The 22,951-nt window shown below is 41.4% G+C and overlaps 1 protein-coding gene and 2 non-coding genes across 7 annotated transcripts in view; 1 reads left to right on the top strand and 2 right to left on the bottom strand.

Moving 5' to 3' along the window:
* LOC131468983 (glutamate receptor-interacting protein 2-like) overlaps positions 1 to 22,951 on the top strand; it is a 47,778-nt gene that overhangs the window by 12,683 nt on the left and 12,144 nt on the right. For 3 of the 5 annotated variants that reach the window (XM_058643736.1, XM_058643739.1, XM_058643740.1), the window contains exons 3-15: positions 1,449 to 1,584; positions 4,920 to 5,065; positions 6,410 to 6,496; positions 6,583 to 6,658; positions 9,048 to 9,193; positions 10,607 to 10,754; positions 10,838 to 11,007; positions 17,078 to 17,215; positions 17,717 to 17,878; positions 19,021 to 19,207; positions 20,977 to 21,122; positions 21,231 to 21,311; positions 21,588 to 21,651. In XM_058643736.1, the coding sequence (XP_058499719.1) occupies positions 1,449 to 1,584; positions 4,920 to 5,065; positions 6,410 to 6,496; positions 6,583 to 6,658; positions 9,048 to 9,193; positions 10,607 to 10,754; positions 10,838 to 11,007; positions 17,078 to 17,215; positions 17,717 to 17,878; positions 19,021 to 19,207; positions 20,977 to 21,122; positions 21,231 to 21,311; positions 21,588 to 21,651 (1,687 nt within the window). The remainder of the gene's footprint in view (positions 1 to 1,448; positions 1,585 to 4,919; positions 5,066 to 6,409; positions 6,497 to 6,582; positions 6,659 to 9,047; positions 9,194 to 10,606; positions 10,755 to 10,837; positions 11,008 to 17,077; positions 17,216 to 17,716; positions 17,879 to 19,020; positions 19,208 to 20,976; positions 21,123 to 21,230; positions 21,312 to 21,587; positions 21,652 to 22,951) is intronic. The other 2 variants (XM_058643738.1, XM_058643737.1) reach the window with 2 other exon arrangements.
* Positions 9,475 to 9,547, bottom strand: trnak-uuu (transfer RNA lysine (anticodon UUU)). Its single transcript has one exon. It is a non-coding gene; the product is annotated as a tRNA-Lys (tRNA).
* Positions 12,851 to 12,923, bottom strand: trnak-uuu (transfer RNA lysine (anticodon UUU)). The gene has a single exon. It is a non-coding gene; the product is annotated as a tRNA-Lys (tRNA).

The following is a 22,951-nucleotide window of genomic DNA, read 5'->3' as shown; positions in this document are numbered from 1 at the left end:
GCTTTGTGCCTTTTGATGTTACATTATTTTGAACGCTCACGTGGGGTTAAAAAAAAGTGCTTGTGTGGCGTACCTGTCAGTGGCACTAAACCACACTGGGTGGACTTCTCGTTGAGCGATACAAGAGCTCAGCACAATCCAGAGCACAAGACAGAATGGGTTCTCTCATGGCACACGCACACACATTTTTTTTTTCTGGTAGGCGTGCTGTCATTTTCAATTAGTGTATTTACAGCTTCCTGTCTCCTGGCAAAACATCAAAATGTAAAGCCGTGCAGCAGATACAACATTCAATATTGGACCAACCCTTTAATAACTATGGATCGGAAAGGTCTTTAAATAACACTGACTAAATTCAATATAATAGATCCTTTAGGGCAGTGGTTCTCAAACTTTACATACCAAGCACCACCTGAGAATCTATTGGGCTCTCCAAGTAACACCGTTATCGCCAACGTTAAAACACAGCGGTGTAAATAGGCCGAGCAAAGTCAGCTAGGGACTTTTCACAGGAGGCAGATTTAGTCTGAATTAGATAATTAACTCTCTCATCACACTCCTGTGCGCATCAAGCGCAATGTGAAGAAACTAAAAGAGGGGGAAAAAATGGCATCATTGTCTGTCTGCGCACGTAGAACTATTTTAATTATTTTAAAACTATTTTAAATCCCACTGAAGCTCCACCCCACCACCACCACCTTTTTTCTTGTTTATTAAAAAGAACGGGGTTTTTTAGGAAGACAAACACAATCAAGCAATCCTTGTTAAAAAAACAGAAGACAACAGTAAGTTAATTTGTAGTTCTAAACACATTTAAGGTGTTATTTTACTCAATTTGACATTATTCCTCTCTCCTACATATTCATGGCAAATTATGCAGATTAGGTGATGACGTCATTTAACGACTTTTAAGATAGCCAATCGCTACTTTCCTTACTGAGGAGTTGGCAACACTGAAATGTTATAATTCCCACAATGCTTAGCGTGCGTGAGGTGTGCTGCAGGGTGAGGACCTTATGAGGACATCCCAGGAGTTCTGCGCTTCAGTTTCTCGTGGAGTTTGAAATGTCCTGGCCAGAACTAACGTTGTTCTTGTTCTTGCCATTTCGAGAAAACAAACTAATTTCTCTGTTCTTGTACAGTATGCCCAGGCCTTTAAGCCTTAGGAACCCCAATGCAAGCTAATGCTAAGCTAGCAGCAGCAACAAACACAAAGTTAGCCAAAAGATGTGACAGCAGCTTTAATAAAACACCTCATTCTGAAGCTGTCACCCAGATTCTCTCAGACTGGGAGATCTGCAGAAGCAAAGAAGAGACAGGAAAGTGAGAAAATAAAGTGTGTGGTTGTGTGTGATAGTGAGTTTTGTTGCCCCTCAGTGTGGGTGACTCTGTCAAGCAGATGCTAATTCTGACTGTGGATCTGTGCCTCTGCCTGTATCTGTCAGCAGAGGAGTACCGAGGAGTGACCACAGTGGACCTGATGAAAAGGGAAGGCAGCAGCCTCGGCCTCACCATCTCTGGAGGCTCTGATAAGGATGGCAAGCCCAGAGTGTCAAACCTCCGGCCGGGTGGGCTAGCTGCCAGGTGAGATATGCTCTGTGATGTCATTTCAATCTGGCAACCACCAAATATGCCGTCCACACTCGTCATTCTGCTCCTGCAAATGCGCATGTGTTTGCAGGACTGTAAGCCTCATGTTAGATCAGATTCCACTTCACGAATGATACCACAGCAGGGAATGTTTGAGGTCTTAAAGGAACATACATGTTATTTTAAACACTGTTTCAGGCTTGTGTCTGTGATTTGTTTCTGAAAAACCTTTTATCAAATTTGGTCAAATACTGCTAAGGCTGCAAACAGCCCTCGCACTCCCAATGGCCATTGTGTGGCCCTAGAGAGAGGCCACCAATAAAAAGTTATGTCAGACTACACCACACCCTGAAAACGTCATGTCAATTAAACAATGTTTGTTACTGAAGGTGTACTTCCTGTTGCCAGTTGGTGGCGCAATGATCAGCTTTGCAGGTTGGAAACCTTCTGATGTGATTGGTGTAGTGTAAAGGCACTCTGACCAATCAGTGGCCGTCAGTCTGACGACGCCACGCATAGTATCGCCTTAGCTCGCTTGGAACCTTGCCAGAGCAGGTACTAAAAAAAGTACCTGGTACTAGCCGTGTTATGATGACCCCGCCCATGTTGAGGAGGTACCATGGTAATGGAAACTCATACCAAACCGAGTGGAGTGGAGTCCTGCTGAGTCGTGCTGGAACTGTATAGTTGAAAAGCAGGAAAATCATGAAACCATAAAAAATAGACAGACCATGTACCAGTTGGTGCAAAGGTACTAATAATTTTATTGATCTAGCTCCTATCATACATATATTGCTTAACAATACAAACATTAAAAAAGATACTTAAAACTGCATTAAGGAAAGTAGTACTTCAGTCTGAACACACAGGGGAAAAAAAACATCCAGTTAAAGGAAGAGGTTTTAGAAACAGCCAAAGTAAAAGGCAAAAAAGGCAAATTACTTCTAATTCTAAAATGAACTCTTGTAGTTACTCTTGCTATGACACGTCGTCCACATTAAGTGATAAACACCTGTGACCACCCTTTTTGTGCCCATGATGAGAGTCTGCATGACAAACCAGAAAGACATAAACCACAGAAGTAGATCTGGTAGCCAGAAGTTAGTGAGCTAGTCACAAGATCATGCACAAGAAAGTGCAGCCGAAATACCTGTTTCCACCACGGACAATGATTTCTTCAGTTTTGGGTGCAGAACTTTGACGTGATAGTGCGAACAGGAGGCTGTGGGAATATGTCAAAAGTGTCGCACACTGTTGCTTTCCCTGACTTTAGATTACTGAGTGAGATTAATCAATACGGCTCTTTAATAAGGATGTCTCTCATGTTCTTATCTTCCCCAATGTCAACTTAATTAAGCTAATTTTCCCCAACACCAACCTCCTGAATTATGGAGTCACAGACTCATGTTTCATGATGATTAAACAGCGTCTGATTGAACACACACACACACACACACACAGTTTGTAGCAATGACACAGCCTCTATGTAAATATCTTAACCAAATATGCCATCGCTTGTCAAGTCCACGGAAGTGTAAAGACAGACACTAGTGCTAATTCCTCCCAGCAGCTCGTCTTCCCGCAGCTGTCTTTATGCTTGTGTGCAAGTGATAGCTAATTTAGTTGGTGACATGCAGGCAGGAAGACGGGAAAGAAACGGGCAGGGACACTGTGCGATGAGACTGGACCGGATGATAGGCGGCTTAGCGCTGCCATTAAGACGTGTGTCTGTCTGTCGCTTGTCATTGTTGATCGGCAGTAGCCAAGAGGGGAAAAGGGTCGAGCAGGGCCAAACATCTATTTATTTCATATAGCTCTGTAATGAGCAGCACGTGTGCAGTCATATCTGAGGACAGTCAGCTATAACAGTCTTCATATGGCTTCATTTCACTTGATCACTGATTGGTTTACATTTCTGCCTCTTTCACATCAGAAGATCATTCAGTAAAAAAAAATCAGCTGTTCATATTTATCCATATATCTCATCACGATCAGATCTACATTTTCCTGTTATGGGACATTTTGGAGCCAAAAATGAATGTGCTGCTTGGTCACTCTTTCTGGGCCTGGAGCAGTGTTTTCCAAAATGTCAACATTGGGACCCACTTTTAAAAATGTCAAACAGTCGTGACCCAAATCACACCATCAAATGTGACAAGAGCATTCAACCATTTTGAATCAGTGAATTGATCATTTCATCTTCATTTTATTTTTATACTTTTCTTCACAAAAATAATTGGAAAATTCACTTTTCAAATTTGTTTGGGGACTCATAAAATGGGGTTCTGTGACCCATCTTTGGGGTCTTAATTTTAACTATTATTTACATCTATTTATTATGAAGGCTGATATCATTAATTTAGCCCTCCTTCAAACAGCATAATTTTTCCATTTTGCAATAAATGGTTCACTTCTCCCTTCAAAACCTGTTATTTTTTGAATATTTCTCAAGGCATAAGGACAGTGAAATACACAAAGACACATTGCAAAATGCACAAAAAAAGAGGTCACTGGATGGTCTATACCAGGGGTGTCAAATGTACGGTCCGAGGGCCAGATTCGGCTCACCAGAGGGTCCAATCCAGCCCACATGATGAATTTGTGGAAATTCTGGAACTGAAATACTATATTTTTTAGTTTTTTTTTGTGCCTTTGTAGATCCACCATGATCTCTAAGTTGTAATGCACATGTGTAAATAGTAACACTTGCGTAATATTGTTGAAATTGAACTTATTTTAGGTTGCTCATAATATATTTTGTAAAAAAAGAGAAACAATGTTGAGTTCTTTAGTTTAGTTTATAGGTTATTATGCTATTATTTTACTGGTCCGGCCCACTTGAGATTAAATGACGCTGTAATAATGGCCCCTGAATTAAAATAAGTTTAACACCCCTGATGTATACACATTAATACACATTTCTCCAGTGTTTCTCTCCCAGTGTTATCTCTGGAGGTGTAAGGACTGGGTCATCTGTTCCATAAAATGCAGATATTCAACAATGTAAAGTAGATCATCTTTGGATAGTCCTTTAGGAATATGCCTTTAGGTAAAGGGATATGAAGTCTGGTGTTTTTCTGCCTGCTACATTTTCCAAAGCAAATGAATTGATGGGCATAATATGAGAACGGTCAGCAATGATTAACATCTAAACCCTACATTCCCTTCAGCAGCATCCCAGTTAATGGTTTATTTTAAGTATATTATCCCATATTGGATGGTCTCCTCCAGAAATGAAGACACCACTGAGCTGCTGCTGCTGCTGCGACTGTCGATGACTTTATACTTGCACATGCTTGCGTGACCAACAACATGTCACTTTCACACAGGAGCGACCAGCTGAATGTAGGAGACTACATCAAGTCCGTGAACGGCATCAACCTGTCGAAGCTTCGCCACGATGAGATCATCAGCCTTCTGAAGAACATCGGGGAGCGGGTTGTGCTGGAGGTGGAGTACGAGCTGCCTGCATTCGGTGGGTGACGTCATTGTGCTGTGTTTTCAAATGCACAAAGATAAAAAAAAAGAAATATATAGAATAGAACAGAACTATTGTCCACAGGTAACATTGAATAGAGATAGTCATAAAAAACAGTCGCTAGACAATAAGAGACTATAAGGACAACAAAAAAAATTATAACAAACTAATAAAAGTGACACAAACAGTGTTAAATTACATTAAAACCTGCTCTTCACTGCTGCTTTGGATTAAAAGTGTGGTGCTCACTTTGTAGAGTAAAGAATACTTATTGCATTTGGAATGAAGGATTTTTTTAATATACATTTTTAGTTGCCAGGGGAACTCTGTAGCGCCTCCCAGCGCTCAAAGGCTCAAACTGACTGTAGAGTGGACGGGAGCTATCTGCCAGGATACTCCTCACTTTTCCCCCTGTTCGGTAAAAGGTTTTTTTTAGGTTTGCCAATTATTGTGGTTGCATTTGACACCATTTTAGAAAGCTTGTTTTTATTCTTGCAGCTGAGGAGAACATAACGTACTAGACAGGAAAGTGGAAAGTTAAAATGTTTTACTACAACAAGAGATTTGTACAGCAGTTCTAAGATGTGTTTTCTCACACCACGACCTCTGTAAACAACAAGTACTGTAGTAATGTTCTAAAAGTATCTCAGTCAGGGGCGTGCGTGCGGGGACAAGAGTCCTGTGAAGAGTCCCGTCCGTCTTTACACTGAAAGACAGTGTAATGGACAAGTGGTTGTGCACGGTTAACATTACAATTCTGATATCCTGTCTCCAGCTCTGCTTGACAGTCTCACGAAGTAGAGAAACACCATCAAGAAAATGTGAGAAGATTGTTAAGAAAAGTGCACACGAGAGCTGAAATTGCAAAGACAGCCGACTGCTGAGCATCACTTTGAATCAGGACACTGATAATATTTATTTCGAAATGAAAGAGGCAGCAGCATTAGCAGGGAGAGTTCTCTCTGCCACCCTCCAGATGTTGTGAACATGGTTATATCACCACCACATTCAATATTACTCTGTTGTTTGACCTGCAGCCAAATAAGAGGATAATATTCAAAAGTTGCAGAAAGAGCTGCCGGACCTGCTGTGCACTGTCCCTGTCACATTAATTGTGGACTCCATTTCCATTTTAACTTCAACATCTTTTAACGTGCAAATCACCAAATTGTTACTTATCAGGTTTCCCTGATCAAGGCATTGTCTTCAGCAGTAGAGTCAGTGCTGCACGGTGAACCTGCACTGCTCTTTAATCATTTTCAGAGATCAGACACTTAGATCATTTCAGTATAATGTCTTTGTTTCCCCTTCCACTGATCAGTTTTTTGTCTCTACTCTCAGTCCAGACCCCCCCAGCAGGAGTCACAGCCAAAACCATCGAGGTGTATTTACACAAGGAGGGAAACAGCTTTGGGTTTGTCATGAGAGGTATGTGCTGTTGTTGTTTTTGATAAAACACTCATTCACTTTCACATATTCATATTCATATTCATCTATTTTGGATTTTCCTTTAGGAGGCTTCCATGAAGACTGGCGCCGGTCTCGTCCTCTGGTGGTTACGTATGTGCGACCTGGTGGACCTGCTGACAGGTAATGAGACAGTGTGTGTGTGTTAGGACATTCAAGCCAGTCCTCATAATATCAAAAGGCTTTTTGAGCACAGTCTTTGTTAGGCCTGGTTGTGGGTGTTGATTAGGGCCATTTTGAGCTGTTTACTGGTGGCTATAAACACATTTCCAAGCCCGTTAGGCAGATTACAGGAACTATTGGTACATTCCATTTGACAGGAACGCCTCCTGATCTCAAACCTTCAACCCAGGCACTCGGAGCAACCTCACTAATGGCGCTTTTTCCGTTATAGTTCTAGCACTGTGCGACACAAACACACACACACTAGTTTACTGAATCATTAGAATCAGTTGTCACTTGTTTCCTGCATGACCGGAGCGCAGGCTCATGCTGTCGCTAAAAATATGCCAGACTTCTCTGTTAAATATTGGGATTTTAGAAATGTCCTTGCTAAATGTTGGAGATTAACACACGTTTCAGTCTTTTTGAACCGATGTACAGCATTATTCGGCATTGTTTGGTTTGATTCCTGTGTCGGACGTCGCGCTCATGACTCTTCCAGTGACGACCCTCTCTGACCAATCCGTGGCCGGCAGTCTGCTGACGTCACAACTGACTTGGAACCTCGCCAGGTTCCCAAAAAAAGCTCCATACATGTAAAATGTGTAATGGAAAAGCAAAAAAAAAACCTGTGTCATAGAAAAGCACCATTAATAACATGACCTCTGATAGCTCTACTGTTAGCCCCACATGCTAGTCAGTCAGTCAGTCATCATCTACCGCTTTATCCTCCACCAGAGGGTCGCGGGGGGTGCTGTGCCAATCTCAGCTACATCGGGCGATAGGCGGGGTACACCCTGGACAGTTCGCCAGTCCATCGCAGGGCCACATACAGAGACAGACAAACAACCATTCACTCTCACACTCACTCCTATGGTCAATTTAGAGTGTCCAATTTACCTAATCCCCACATTGCATGTTTTTGGACTGTGGGAGGAAGCCGGAGAACCCGGAGAGAACCCACGCACACACGGGGAGAACATGCAAACTCCATGCAGAAAGGCCCTTGTTCCAACCGGGGCTCGAACCCGGGTCTTCTCACTGCAAGGCGAGAGTGCTAACCACTACACCACCGTGTGGCCCCCACATGCTAGTAGCAGCAGCAATATATGCTGGACATAAGGTTGTCCACACCACAATAGTAAGACATATATGTACATGTGTGGCACAGACTAAAAGGTTGGGAAAATTAAACAAATTTGGTTGGGGACCCCCAAAAAAAATCTCCTGTGACCCATCTGTGGGTCTTGACCCAGTCTTTGGGAGTCACTGGATTAAAGGATATGTGTTTTATGAATGACCTTATCTCTATCCTTACTATAAGAACTTTGTTACCAAAAATGATATTTTATTTTCAGGTATAATTTCATCTCAAGAATTGAGAATTGCAACAAAATTCCGATGGTTAATATTGTGTTGCATTTGTGTATATGCTCAGACATGACATGTGACAATGTGACTGCGTGATATCGTCCAGTTCCCATCAAGTACCACCTGAGAAATGATTGAAGTCTTGAAGTAACACTAACACACAGTGGTGTAAATAGGTTGAGCAAAGTCAGCTACGGCCTTTTCACACGAGGCAGATTTTTTCCCAGTAAGACAGTGTTCCTGTGAGCTTCACTGCTCATGGCTTGGTCAGACAGAAGGAAGAGTCAGCTTTCAGGTGAGAAAATTGTCCGTTTATTCAGGGCACCGGGAAAATGTGGCTCAAACAAAACAAAAGCCTACATGAAAGCATGCCGCCGGCTGAGGGTCCACTTAACCGTGTACCTGCTGCCCTGTCTCCACTCTGGTCCAGCCTACTGCAAGAGACCAGAACCAGGTTACAAGCATGCTTATATAGCTGACTGATTACCTGATTCTGTCCAGCTGAGCCACTCCTCCCTCTCCTCCAGCAGCCGCCGCCCTAACCACGCCCCACTGCCACAGTTCCTCTCTCTCATCCTCTTCCTCACATATGCTTACATTATTATTATTAGTATTTGTTCTTTGTTTCCTTTCATACACACTACGATAAAATTCCTCAGCTCCACTCTGATCACACTTACCACTGGTGGTACACATACCCCAGTTTGAGAACCATGCATATAGTCAATTATCTTCAAAGCAGAAAGGACGTTGCTTGTCCTGAGGCTAAGGGCAGCGTTTGCGTGTCCTCATGAAAAGTTTAACCGCCAAACACCGGAGCAGAAATAATTCACCATCAAAGACTTTCATGGCCATTTATCTCTTTTATCTCGTTTATCTCGTTTATCTCACCTGTGAGGGAGCACTCGTGTGGAACTGTTTAATGATTTACTGTGACTGCTCACATGAGTGTTATTTTTTCTTCTGTCTGTGTCTGCAGAGAGGGCACTCTGAAGGCGGGGGACCGAGTATTGAGCATCGACGGGATGCCTTTAAACAGAGAGAAGCACGCTGACGCTCAGACCATGCTGATGCAGAGCAGCCAGGAAGCTCTGTTCCTGATTGAGTATGACGTCTCTGTCATGGGTGAGCACACACACACACACACAGGGAATATGTGGAGACATAGGAGCTAGTGCAGAGGTGCTCTGAGGGGAAATAATGTGGCTGTTTGGCTTTCTGAGACGCCACCAGGGGGAGTCGCTCAAGCCCGAGGAAGAGAGTAAGAGAGTGGATGGGTGACATTCATTGGATTGTTCTCCCCATTTAAATCATAGCAAGTTTATTACTTCAAGTATTGTGTCTCTGTCTGTAATCCATTATGGTCTTTTGGCCTGTGAAATAGAAATTCTTAAAGATCACCACATCGCCTGAACAGGGACTTGAACCCTGGACCCTCAGATTAAAAGTCTGATGCTCTACCGTCTGAGCTACTCAGGCTTCTGTAGGGTTTTTTTGTGGATCTTAAAGTCGCCTGGTGGACAAATTCTGCAGAGGAAAATGACAGAAGCCTCATGAATGGGATGTATTTAGACATCCATCTAGGAGATTTAGACTGGGGAAACCATCACTCAACAGAGGAAGTGGATGAAGACACCAACTATCAGCCACCTACAATGCTGTCCTGAGCTCTCTTCCAAAAAGAATCAACAAGCGTAGAACTCGAGGGTTGCCAGGTTGAATCCCAACAGCTTGTCCTATAGTGCTGGTCGTAAACCTGGGTAAATGGGAGGGTTGTGTCAAGAAGGGCATCAGGTGTAAAAAAATGAAAATAAAATCACTGCCAAATGAAATGTGTGAATCACTGAAAAAGCAAATGTGGCAAAAAAAACAAAAACAAACGTGTGAATTCAATCTAAAATCTCCACCTAATATGTGAAATATGCCACAGAAGGTCACTCATAAAACTCTAAAAGCCTGATTATAACCTTTATTTGGTCAAGAGGTGAGTCATTCTCCTGATCTCACACTTTGCACTGGTCTGTGTAAACTACTGTAGATCAGGTCACCAAGGAAACAGGTGACACACATTGTCTCTTTGTAATGGAAGATTCTGACCTCTAAAACGGAACCAGTCACAGGGTTCACACTTGTTACTGAAGCATATTTTTGAACTGAAATCTGGAAAATACCTTTTTATTTCTGTAAAATGACCCTGATTTCCCTCTCTGATGACAGACACAGACGCTCATCTGCCTCTTTAATACACCGTGCAATATTCACATTATTTACAATATATTATTCTTCATAATTATAATTTACTGGTACTCTGTGCTTCTGCGTGACATACAGCCACTGAAACAATATACTTCTTTTGTTTGTTTTTAAAATATAACATCATAATTATTATTATTTTAATACATTTTCCTTTAGTTTTTTCTTCATCACAGGCACAGTTTTCTGTGTGTGTGATTTCATTGTCCCTGTTCATTGCAAAGTGACAATATAGTTTTGCAATCTTGTGTTACACACATCTGTGTGTGTGTGCGTGTGTTTCAGAGTCAGTGCAGCAGGCCTCGGGCCCTCTGCTGGTGGAGATAGTGAAGGGTCCCTCTGCCAACCTAGGGATCAGCCTCACGACAACAATCTACAGGAGCAAACAAGTTATCATCATTGACAAGATAAAGCCAGCCAGTGTGGTGGAAAGGTATATTTTTCTTTCTTTTTACCTCTGTGCAGTTTATTTTCAAAGACAGACTCTCTAGTCCTGACTGTGTCTCACTGTCTCAGGTGTGGCGCTCTGCGTCCAGGTGACGTCCTCCTGTCCATAGACGGCACCAGCGCGGAGCACTGCTCCCTGCTGGAGGCCACGCAGCTGCTGGCCAGCACGTCCGACACTGTCAAACTGGAGATTCTTCCAGCCAGTCAGAGCAGACTTCCTGTCAGGCCACAGGACACAGGTATGTCGTGCAGGTGACACAGCAAACTAAAAATAAAATGTAGTGCCAGTGCCAAGGGGGACATGGTCGTGAAGTGGCTAGCACTGTTGCCTCACAGCCAGAAAGTCGCCGGGTCAGATTCCAATTCGACCAAGGGATTTTCTGAGTGGAGTGAGTTTTTCCCATGTGTGGGTTCTCTGGTTTCCTCCCACAGTCCAAAACATGCAGAGGTTACATGGACACTGTGAGAGTGAATGGTTGAATTACATTTTTTTTCTGCTTTTATTGTATTTATTGCATTTCAGGTGTAAGTTTCCACCATTTTGTCTCAGAACGTCTCTATTCATTTAACATTTAACATTTTAAAGTTGTAGTTGTAGCTGTAGAGCGCAATGTTGACTAAGTTTTTACCATGACATATAGAGTAGACAGACAGTGGTGCTTACAGCATGTCGTCCTCTCCATATGTAATGTGAGTGTTGTGATGCTCGTGTTTTTCCCCCTCTAGTTGTAAAGAGGTTGGTTTCCTCTCAGCTGTCCTTGTCCATGTGCTGTGAATCAGCTGCTGTGGGTCTGTGAATGTGAGAGGGTGTGTGTGTGTGTGTGTGTGTGTGTGTGTGTGTGTGTGTGTGCGTGTGCGTGTGCGTACGCTGCTGGCCACCATGTCTCTGCCTTCACACATGGCCTCTTATGCATACCAACAAGCTACACACACACACACATATGCAGCAATTCTTCTTAGGACTCTGCATTGACTTCCATTAAGACCAGGTTTTGGTCTCCATGAGGAGTACTGGTCCTGACAAAGCTTTTAACAGAGGTAACAAATACAAGAACTTATGGTGTATTTCCACTGGCTCGACTCGACTTAACTCACCTCGGCACGGCACGGTTAAGTTGCAATTCCACTAGCATAGTGCCTGGCACCACATACTTTTTTTAGTACCTGCTCTGATGAGGTTCCAAGCGAGCTGAGGCGATGCTGTGCGTGGCGTCGTTAGACTACAGGCCACTGACTGGTCAGAGTGCCATCACAGGAAGTGACGTCCCACTCAACTTTAACTCAGTTAAAAAGACTTAACAATCCTAAAAATGTGGGTTAATCTCCAACAATTACCAGGGAAATGTCTAAAATCTCAATATTTAACAGAGGGGTCTGGTGTATTTAGGCGACCGGCATCACAAACCCTGCCGCTGTATTTCAGTCCAGTGACTGTGTCAGACGGAGTCTGTGCTCTGGTCATGGAGGAAATACTGAACAAATAGTTTTAATTAACTGATTCTAATGATTCAGTTACACTGAAAACAACTGCTTTACAAGTCCCTCGTCACTCGTTTGTGTGTGTCGTGTGTAAAACTAAGTCACCGCAGTTTCATGCAGCCGTGCAGTGTTGACTCCGCCCACATTGATTAGGTACTATTTTGTAGTGGAAAACCAACGTAAACCGTGCCGTGCCGAGACAAGGCGAGCTTTATACCCATTCTTATACATCATCTATAGTGAGGATGCTCATAGACACAGTGGATTCCCGAGGGCTTTACCCGAATCTTAACCATCATAACTTACTACTTAACTTTAACCCTAAACTTAACCCTGAACATAAACCTACAGTAAATCCCCTAAACCCTAAAAACACATCTTAACATAGTAGCTAGTGCAGAGGTGCTCTGAGGGTAAATAAGACGCCACCAGGGGGAGTGACTCAAGCCCGAGAGTAAGAGAGTGGATGGGTGACATTCATTGGATTATTCTCCCCATTTAAATCATAGCAAGTTTATTACTTCGTCTCTGTCTGTAATCCATTATGGTCTTTCAGCCTGTGATATAGAATGATGAAGTAGAAATTCTTAAAGATCACTGCATCACCTGAACAGGGACTTGAACCCTGGACCCTCAGATTAAAAGTCTGATGCTCTACCGTCTGAGCTACCCAGGCTTCTACAGGGCATTTTTCGTGGATGTGAAAGTCGCCTGGTGGACAAATTCTGCAGAGGAAAATGACAGAAGCCTCATGAATGGGATGTATTTAGACATCCATCTAGGAGATTTAGAACTGATCTCACACTTTGCACTGGTCTTAACCCTGAAAAAGCCCTTTAAATGTGTGAAAACCAGCCAAAATGTCCTCACTTCCTATGGTTTATACTTAGTTTTGGTCCTTACAAAGATGTACATACAAGCACACACACAAACTTGTTTTTATATCTTAGTGAGGACACATTATAGACATAATGCATTCCCTACCCCTTTAGAGCCAGTCGTCTTTCAACTCAAAGGTTGTGGGTTTGATTCCCGGCTCCGCTAGTCTCCATGCCGATGTGTCCTTGGGCAAGACACTTAAAGTAACCCCATGTTGCGCCTGGCGGCTGTACCAGGAGCATGTGAATGGGTATGAAATGCCCGACGGACCTTACAGCTGATGACAGTAACCCTCTTCTTAACCCTGAAAAAGTTGTCCCCACAAAGATAGGTTTGTTTTTTGGACCTCACAAACACACACACACACACACACACACTTTCAGAGATGATGTGCGTGCCATGTTCCTCAGACCTATTTGTGGGTCAGCAGCTGCAGGAGCTACTTAACATGTGAGCGCAGCAGGAATCTCTACAGTAAGAGAAATGTGCTGGAGTTTAATTTTCTCTGACATCACTAATCCTTTCTCCTCGTATTTTTTTCTTTATCCCTTACACTTTTATTTGCCTGCTCCGCTCTGCAGGCTACACTTTTACTCGCATCTGCCTTGAACACTTGTTTTTTGATTTACTTTTAATTGGTTTCTTACGTTTATAGACTGTAATCCTATGAAGAGCAGTGATACTAATGCCAAAAGGAAAATGGCTCCAAATTATACAGCTATTTTGCTTCATGCTTGAGCAATAAAAATAATCAAAACAGTTATTTTGTCCATTCAGATGGAAAAACAGCAATATTAGAAACCACCCACCAGTACAAATGACACTAATATGTCCTTTTTTATACAGTAGAGCAGTCTGTTTAGTTCACATGACTCAGTAGTGCTTATTGAATATTGTATTTGTCCATACAATTACAAGTGACATAATAAAAATTACTCATTAAAATTATAATTTTTTTTAAATATTATTGCATTATTAAAAGTTTTATTCATTACAGAATGTAAAATGTTTATCCTATTGCCTTCCCAATGGCATTTACACCATCAAACAGCATTTTCTGACTGGAAACTAAAGTTTGTAAACTGCTCATTCTCCCACACCAAAGTCCATAGAGAAACTCTGTATTTTTAGCTCACATGGACACATGAGCTGCTGGTCTACTGCTGCCGTTTGGTAAGTTTATGTCACTTAGGTAAATCCAAAGAAAGGATTTCAAACACTAAAGTCACACAATGACACATTTGAACTTACCAATAGAGGCAACAGTGCATCAATACCTGTTGTGTGCCATGATGTAAAATCTGTGATTTTCTCTATGGACTTTGGTATAAGGAGTAGGAGGTCTACAAAGTGACACACACTTCGGTTTCCAGTCAAAAAAGGCTGTTTATTAGTGAGATAAAAGAGCAAGCATATTATATATTAGATTCTAGACTTAAGCCAGTATATTTTTTAAGGTGAGCCTTCTGCAAAAGATCCAGTGTTTAAAAATGAGTGACATCTGTTTGTTTATGCATCAGGTTTATTTGTATAACAAGATTCTACATATTCTCTGACATTATTGACGTTTGGGCTCTGGGCCTGGGTATTATTATTATTCAAAAGTGGTCATACACTTACACAAACATGTATATAATATTGATGCTAATAAACATTGGTAAATGTTACACACTGTATAGTGGCTAACATCTTTTGCTAACAACTCTCCCTTTAAAGACAGTCATTTTACATTCCAGCACTACTCAGGACATACAAATCAAGAATATGCCTGCTCTATAAAATTACAGGCATGAATCTTGTCTATAAATATTCAAATGCAATGATTTTGTCCTTGTATAAGGTGCTGTGACATCATTAGAATATTTTAATCATTTTTTCCCCCCCCCTGAGGACAAAGCATGATTATATGATGCAATTTGTCTAATCTCCTCTGGGGATTTAATAAGACTGATATAGCCACTAAGAGATTACGAGTTAATTTTTCCTTCCATCAGCCTAGACTAAAAACCCCACTTCTTGGAGAGCTTCCCCTAAAGGTGGGCTTAACATAATCTGGCACAGCTTTTCGGTTCTGACAAAGTCCAACACAGGCTGGTTGTCTGCAAAGGGCCCCAGGGTCTCCTGCATGTGTTCTGATTATATACAGTTGGATTTAACCAGGTTCCATGAATGTGGCAAACATCCCAGACGCTGTATACTGTAGTCTCCAGCAAATCCTCCATCCACATGAGCCAGTTGTCAGTGATTAGACTCCAGCAAATGAAGTAGCGAGGATTACTGTCACATGTAACATTCAGTGACAAATTTAGCTGCACAAATCTGTAAAAGGAAAGTTAATTATCGAGGTGTGTGTGTGTGTGTGTGTGTGCGTGTGTGTGTGTGTGTGTGTGTGTGCGTGTGTGTGAGTGTGCGTGAGGTACTGTAGGTCAGTTGTTTCCATTTTGCATACTAAACGAGTGCTGCTTGAATGAATGCACTTTGTCACAGGCTTTGATATGAGGATAAAATGTCTTTCAGAATTAACAACAATCTCTGGCCTGCTTTTAATTTTAAGCAGGAAAAAACAGACATAGACCATATCCATATGAAACAAGCAAAACATAAAGGCTCAGTTCACACATGGGGAGGTATTTTTGAAAATATAGCCTTTTTTCCTGTGAGTTTTGGCCTTTGATGCACACACAGACTGAGGGTTAGGTCTCTGGAAACTGCAATTTTTATGGTAATGCTTCATTTTGATAGTCCACTATTGACTCAGTACAAACTAAGTTGTAAATACAATTTTTCCATCATTTAACTACTTCTCTGCAGATTGTATCCGATTCTTATTAGTTGACTCTCTAGTTCTGATTAGTGTGTCACTTGAAAGTTAACAGGATCATATCAACGTATGAAGTATGATCAAATCTTTGTTGATTATCTGTTGACAACATGTTTATTGTCAAGTAAACATCAAAAGTATCCTATAGTTGACAGTCAACAGAATATTAGTAGGGAAACTATGTGTCAGGACCATCTAATTCAAGTGAAAAACAGCTGCGAACAGTATATATAAAGAAGTGTAAACTGATTATCTGTTGATTAAGAGTAGAAAGTCAACAGACTATCAGAATAACGTAATACAAATGCATGCACAACTCATTAGGCCTAAAGAAAAGGAAATACATTAAAGCGGGAGAGTGCCAATCCCAGCTGATGAAAGGAGGGGGACATCCTGGACAGGTTGCCAGTCCATCACAGAGACAACCATTCACAATCACAGTCAATTACACTAATCTTTCAATCTGCATGTTTCTGGACTGTGGGAGGAAACCGAAAAAACCACAAACAGCACTAACCACTACACAAACCGCGTGACCCTGCATACGGTCCATTGAAACTTATTCAGACAAAAGTGTTTGCCAATCACACACACACACACACACCCACATCATCAAGCATCAAGCATCAAGCATTCAGCTGTGCCCAATCAAGGCTACAGCACATGCTTCTCAGCTAGAAGCCAGTATCTGTTTGTCATCATGCCCAGTGCTCATCTCACTCACAGTGTTTTTGCACCTTTGGGCTCTTTTGAAAATGAAATGATCAAAATGATCTTCAGTGTACACTCAGCTTTTTGGAAGCTTGCAAGTAAAAGTAAGATTCGTCTTCTTTTTTTTTGTTTTTGTTAGACCCTGCACCACTTCCCATTCAGCTCCCTGTGTCGAACTGATTCCCAGATGCTCATCAAAACACATTTAAGGACAGGATTTGATCTAGTGTACCATGACGGAAACATTAAATATCAATTACTCTGCACTGAATTATCCTCCAGGCACTGTGGTACAAATTTAGACATGGGGAATGAACGTGCAATTTCATGGGTAGAATTTAGAAAAATGTTTGGCACCGTCTGAAGGAATGGACGTGTTTGACTTCATTTTTTAACTTTTAACTCTTTTGCTGCTGCAGTAAAAGTGCAGAAGAGCAATCATTATCACTGGGACCAAAGCAGCAGCAACAGCAACTACTGTCACCCCCCACATGCCAGCCACAGCAAGACATGGAGCAGCCCGAGCCACCCACACAACCAGCAAGACCACTGCAAATGTAAGTTATCACATGTGACAGCGCTGCTGCTGGCAAGACACCAGAGCAGGAACCCTTTCTTTTTTTTCTCCTGCACGTTTGTCAAATCTGTTTTTCTAGGAGGTTTACTCCAAACACTGTCTCCACATTTCTGTCTTTTGTTGCATGCTGTCATGAGCGTGTGCTGCTTTTTAGGCCTTATTTATATGCACAAACCATTAAGCCATGAAGCATTATGAAACGAGTGGAATACATTAAGAATTAAAGGGATGCTGTTAGTACACAGCTAGTTCACATTCTTCAGTTAAGCCAGACATTTCCTGATGAATTTTTTTTAATCAGAGATTAAAAATATTGATTAAAGCTGTAGAACGTAACTTTGAAAGATAAACAAATGTCTGTTACATTCAAACAGTCGCACACAATTTTAATTAAATGGACTATTATTCCTTTTAGTAACATTTTTAGTAAGGGCCACGCCCCCGGGGTTATACAGTTGGATCTTGCTCTGTCTCCTCACAGCAGTGGTGAGTGGCGGCTTCTCTCCTTCCTCCACAGCCACCTCAGGCTTCAGCAGCCAAGGCAGCAACACGCTGCCCTGCCCCGTCCCTCCTGTGGCCCCCACCAGCCCCCGCGGCTCCACTGGCAAGAGGAGGAACAGGAGGAAGGACCACAAGAGCTCATGTAAGATGAACCTCCTGTCTCTAATGTTTTTTTTTTTATTATTTAATTTATTTATGTCTTATTATTTAAGGGTTAGTTCAAGCAGATTACACAGAAACACATTTCCTCATTAGTATCTTGTAGGGGGATTCAAGGGTTCACAGGAGTTGTTGTCATGTGCAATAAGTAACATGTTGTCTCTGTAATGAAGTCTTCTTTCTCTACCTGATCACTTACAGTCTCCAACTGTTACACAAAGGAAAAAGAAAGAATGAGAAAAAATGTAGAAATAAGAAACACTAACAAAGAGTTAAAAGAAATACTATACATAATACACCGTGTTCCAAATGATATTTTTTAATCATTTTAAAGTCATCAACCGTTCAAATGTTATTGAACAAACCTCTCAATGATTACAGTATTTTTTTTTTCAAAAATAAACAGCTTGAAATGCGCTGTTCCAAATTATTACGCACAACAGAGTTTCAAAACATTTTATAGGTTGTAAAGAACTGAAAATGGTCATTTGTTGAATTTGCTGCATTAGGAGGTCCCACCTGAGGATCCCAGCCCTGTGATGGACTGTTGATCAGTCCAGGATGTACGCTGCTTCTCGGCCAATGTCAGCTGGGATTGGCTCCAGCAGAAAATAGATGGATGGATTATTAACTGACATTAAGCTGCTCGTTTTTTTTTGTTTTTTTTAAATTTCCATCCAGCCTCTTAAAATAATGAGCACTTTACACTAACACACTTGCAAACCATTCTGGTTTTTTTCCAAAACAACAATAATTCTCACTGAGACTTAAATCCCAGACAAATGGCATTTTTACAACTACAAACTACCAGATGTTAAGTGTGAAGATATGTTTTGTTTTTTGGGAAAGGCGTGAGCGAAGCCTTTGCCGTCAAAGCTGTGAAGACACCTTTTCCCTCTCGTATTCTCCACCTCTCTGTGTGAGCACATGACACTGATCTCTGACATGACTGATGGAGACTCTGATCAGTGACTCATCCTCTTTCCTGTCCCCATGTTGACTTCTCTGTGGGTTCATGTCTCATCGTTTTACCACGCTGCAGTATTTTTTCCCTCCAACATAAACCTCTTGCTCCATTTATCTGCCACTTCGGCACTAATATCTCTCTCTGATGTGACCTCCCAGTGTCTCTGGCGTCCAGTTCTGTCGGGCCAGGGGGGCAGATTTTTCACGTGGAAACGAGCGAGGTCTTCCTGAGGGGGGATCCACTCACAGGGTTTGGGATCCAGCTGCAGGGCGGTGTCTTCGCCACAGAAACCCTGTCTGCTCCTCCAGTCATCCGCTTCATGGAGCCTGACAGTCCAGCTGAGAGGTAAAAAAAAAAATCCACCTAATGAATAATCAAAATGTCATTTACGGGGTCACCTTGAACTAAAAAAAACCTCAGTGCTGTAGTCATTTAGCTTGGAAATGAACTGTCCCATGTACAAACAAAGCCTTGTGTGTCATGAGCTTCTTTTATCTGGATTGCAAATCAAATTTCAGGACTAATGCTATCTGTGCAAAAATATCTGGATGAAGACATAATCTTGAAATTACAAAGAATAAGAAAGTCCTCAGATTGGCGTTAGATTATTAGCTTCCTCAGTTTAAGGGTCCATTGTGGTGCGCTGTTGCACTGACTGATCTGACTTGTGTGACCATTGTTAATGTGATCATGAACACCTGTGGTTTTCCTGCTGAAGCATTTTAAAATAACTGCTGTGCAAAGGGCTCATTGGTGTAAATGGATGTTTTGCTCATCATTAAAAGGTCACATGTCGAAAAAATATGAGCAATAGCTACAGTCGTATGAACTGGTCCTAGTAATTATTGTTCCCAGGAAACTATTGTGACCATTACTTTAGACCCAAGTTCTGTTTCTGACAAATTAAAAGGAGCTACAGTCTAAAGAAAAGTAGATTGATCACACATTATCCATGGTCTATTGATGCAGCTACTGTTTGTTTCATAGTGAAACTGCCACCATGTTGATATTGGTATGTGTATTGATCAACAACATGTTTCAGACCAATTAACACACACACACTCTCTGATCAGGTCGATGCATATTGTATCTGTCCTTGTCTCGCAAGATTAATGATGGTGTCAGTGCCGGCAGCTCAGCACAGTCTCCCCTGGGTTTTCTAACATGATTAGTTCAACAGCAGCAGCGGCAGCAGTTGGACATTGAGTCAAGTCCAGAATCAGACTGTGGTTCTGTTGTCTCAGCCTCCACACAAGGTTAATGAGCAGCAGTTGATAGTGAATTAATATCAGTTGACAGGCCCTCTGTGTTTGCCCTCACTATTAGGAGTCTGTGATGAGTGATGACGTCACACACACACACACACTCTCTCTCTAGCTGAGGTCCATTAAAATAATCATCTCTAAATGGACTCTATTTCTGTCCATAATTTCCAACCTACACGGACAGTTTTTACTTAAAAACGTTGCTATGGTTGTTGTCTAACCACGTGTGTTGATTTCATTCTCATATGAATTGCAGTTTCACCACCTAGAAGCAGTCTTGTATAAAGTACAGTATCTAAAAGGGGATACTTGAGTCAAAGTACCAGAAAATGACGTTGGTGGAAGTTGAAGTCGTCTTTTACAATATTACTTGTTAAAAGTAAAAGCATTACAGATGTGTCCTTGGGCAAGACGCCTAACCCTGTGTTGCTCCTGACAGCTGTGTCGGCAGCGTGTGAATGGGTATGAAAGATGTGTGATGTTAAATGTGCTGTATGAATGTGAGAGTGAATGGCTGAATGGCAAAGCTGTAGTATAAAGAGGTGCAGTTCTATTGATTTCAAAGCTGTTAATTTAAAGGTCCAATGTGTAAGATTGCACATTGTAACAAACTACTTCACTCCGTAAGCGTATGATCACTTTAAAATAAAAATCCATCTGCAGTCTCACCTTTTTATATGTCACTAATTCTTAAGCTGTGTTTACACCAAACGCAGATTTTCGGTGTGAACACAACATTACACATTGGACCTTTATAAACTTGATCTCTGAGATCTCCTGACTTAATAAAGATTATGTATAAATACAATTAAATAAATGATTAATAGGTCTGTGTGTTCCTGTGTACAGGTGTGGACTGCTGCAGGTTGGAGACAGACTGTTGTCCATCAACGGGATCCCAACTGAAGATGGCACTTTGGAGGAAGCTCATCAGCTGCTCAGAGACTCTGCTCTGGCCAATAAGGTCACGGTAGAAATTGAGTTTGATGTCGCAGGTATCCCATAGCACATGTATTCCACTTGAAATCTCTTATTGATGCAACATCTGGTTTATTATTAACCCTCCCCCCCCCGCTTAAATCTTGACCTCTAACCTCACATAGAGTCAGTGGTTCCGAGCAGTGGCACCTTCCATGTTAAACTGCCCAAAAGAAGAGGAGTGGAGCTGGGCATCACCATCAGTGGTGAGTATGTTGGCAACAGAAGCATACAGCAGGGGGCAGTGTTGCTCAGTATTACCAAACAGAATCAATGTTCTCTGATACATAAAACTCAAAGTTGCACTAAGGTACACACCTCATTACCTCAGATTAATGACGGCCTCTAACGGCGACCGGCTCACAAAATGACAAACAGGGAAGTTGAGAGAGAACGGAGCAACAAGGAGAAAAACAGTTATGGTGTTTTTTATCTGCGTATTATTAACACTTGTTTATTTTCTTTCTCTGTTTTTGTTCCAGCAAGTAAGAAACCGGGCAAACCCCTGATCATCTCTGACATCACTAAAGGAAGTATAGCACACAGGTATGTCCTGATGTTTGTCATTTAAATATAAACAAATGTCTATTAAATTTAAACCATTGTTAAATGAGTTGACATAGATGATTAAGTGTGTCAGCTTCACTTGACTCTCTTTGTTTCTCAGTATAGTGGTATTTAAATTCACTGGAAGTTTGTTTCATGCAACATTGCACTACTAAGAGATGCTGCAAGTTTCAGAAGTGATAGTTTGATGGCATAAATGTTTGTCCCCACTCACCCCTGCACTGCTGCTGTATACACACTAACACTCCCTCAGTCAGCTCTGATAGTTTTACTTGACAGAGCCTTTAAAAACTTGACATTTTGAAAATAAAAAATATAAGAGTTAACTATGGACAATCATGTGATTAATCACAATTAAATATTTAAATACAGACCATTTAAGCTTCAGTGTCTCAGGTAGTCATTAAACTTTGTTAAACTAACTTTAGTACACTTAAAAGCACTTATTAAGTTTGTGAGAGCAAATGAAAAGTAAGAGAGTAAACTATTTAAGTGAAATAAATGCTTGCGATTTTTCGGACATATGTTGCCGATGCGATTTGATTTGCGATATAACTTTTACGTCTTTTTTCAGATCAATATTTACATGTGTTAAAGATTGATCAAGCCTTACCACACTGCATACAATCAAAACTATAAACTTCTTAGGCAAGAAGTTAAAGATGGGGATTGTTCCGAACATTCAAACATGGATTGGCAGATTGACAGCAGTTAAAAATAAATTGTAGCCTAAGTTATTTGCTGATTACAGTGTTTCCTCCTCACCACTAGTTGTCAGTGCTGTACACATTTATGCGTAAATACAAAAACTGTGCGTCAGATAAGTGCTTATTTGCGTCAGTTTCTTTCAATTTGTGATACAAGTGTGAAAATTGGTCTCCATGTGTCACTTGACAAGAAAATAGACATTTATAATTTCAAGATGGTGGCCATTTTTCAAGATGGCCGACACCTTAGTGGAGCAGTTGGGCTTAAGAAATCATTTAGTTGGTGATACAAGAGTGAAGTGTTATTTTGTTATTTCTCTACATGTAACCACTCAGGGACGGACCAGGTTTCCCAGACTTAATCACAAACAAAATAAAACTTGAGAATCCACTGTGTAATACTGACCTAATTGGATTGAGCTATCAAAAGTGGATCAGTAGGACGGGGCAGAGAGTTTCAACAGGGCTCAGTGTTGATGAAGTTGAAGGTCAGGTTACTGTCACCCACCCCTCCACATGGATCCCATGCTCTAATAGGATTGTGATGGTGACTCAGGGAGCAGCGGTTCTCA

The sequence above is a fragment of the Solea solea genome, chromosome 11, assembly GCF_958295425.1.
Source record: "Solea solea chromosome 11, fSolSol10.1, whole genome shotgun sequence".
Lineage (NCBI taxonomy): Eukaryota > Metazoa > Chordata > Actinopteri > Pleuronectiformes > Soleidae > Solea > Solea solea.
The sequence above is the reverse complement of the archived record's forward strand: the minus strand, read 5'-3'. Positions and strand labels throughout refer to the sequence as shown.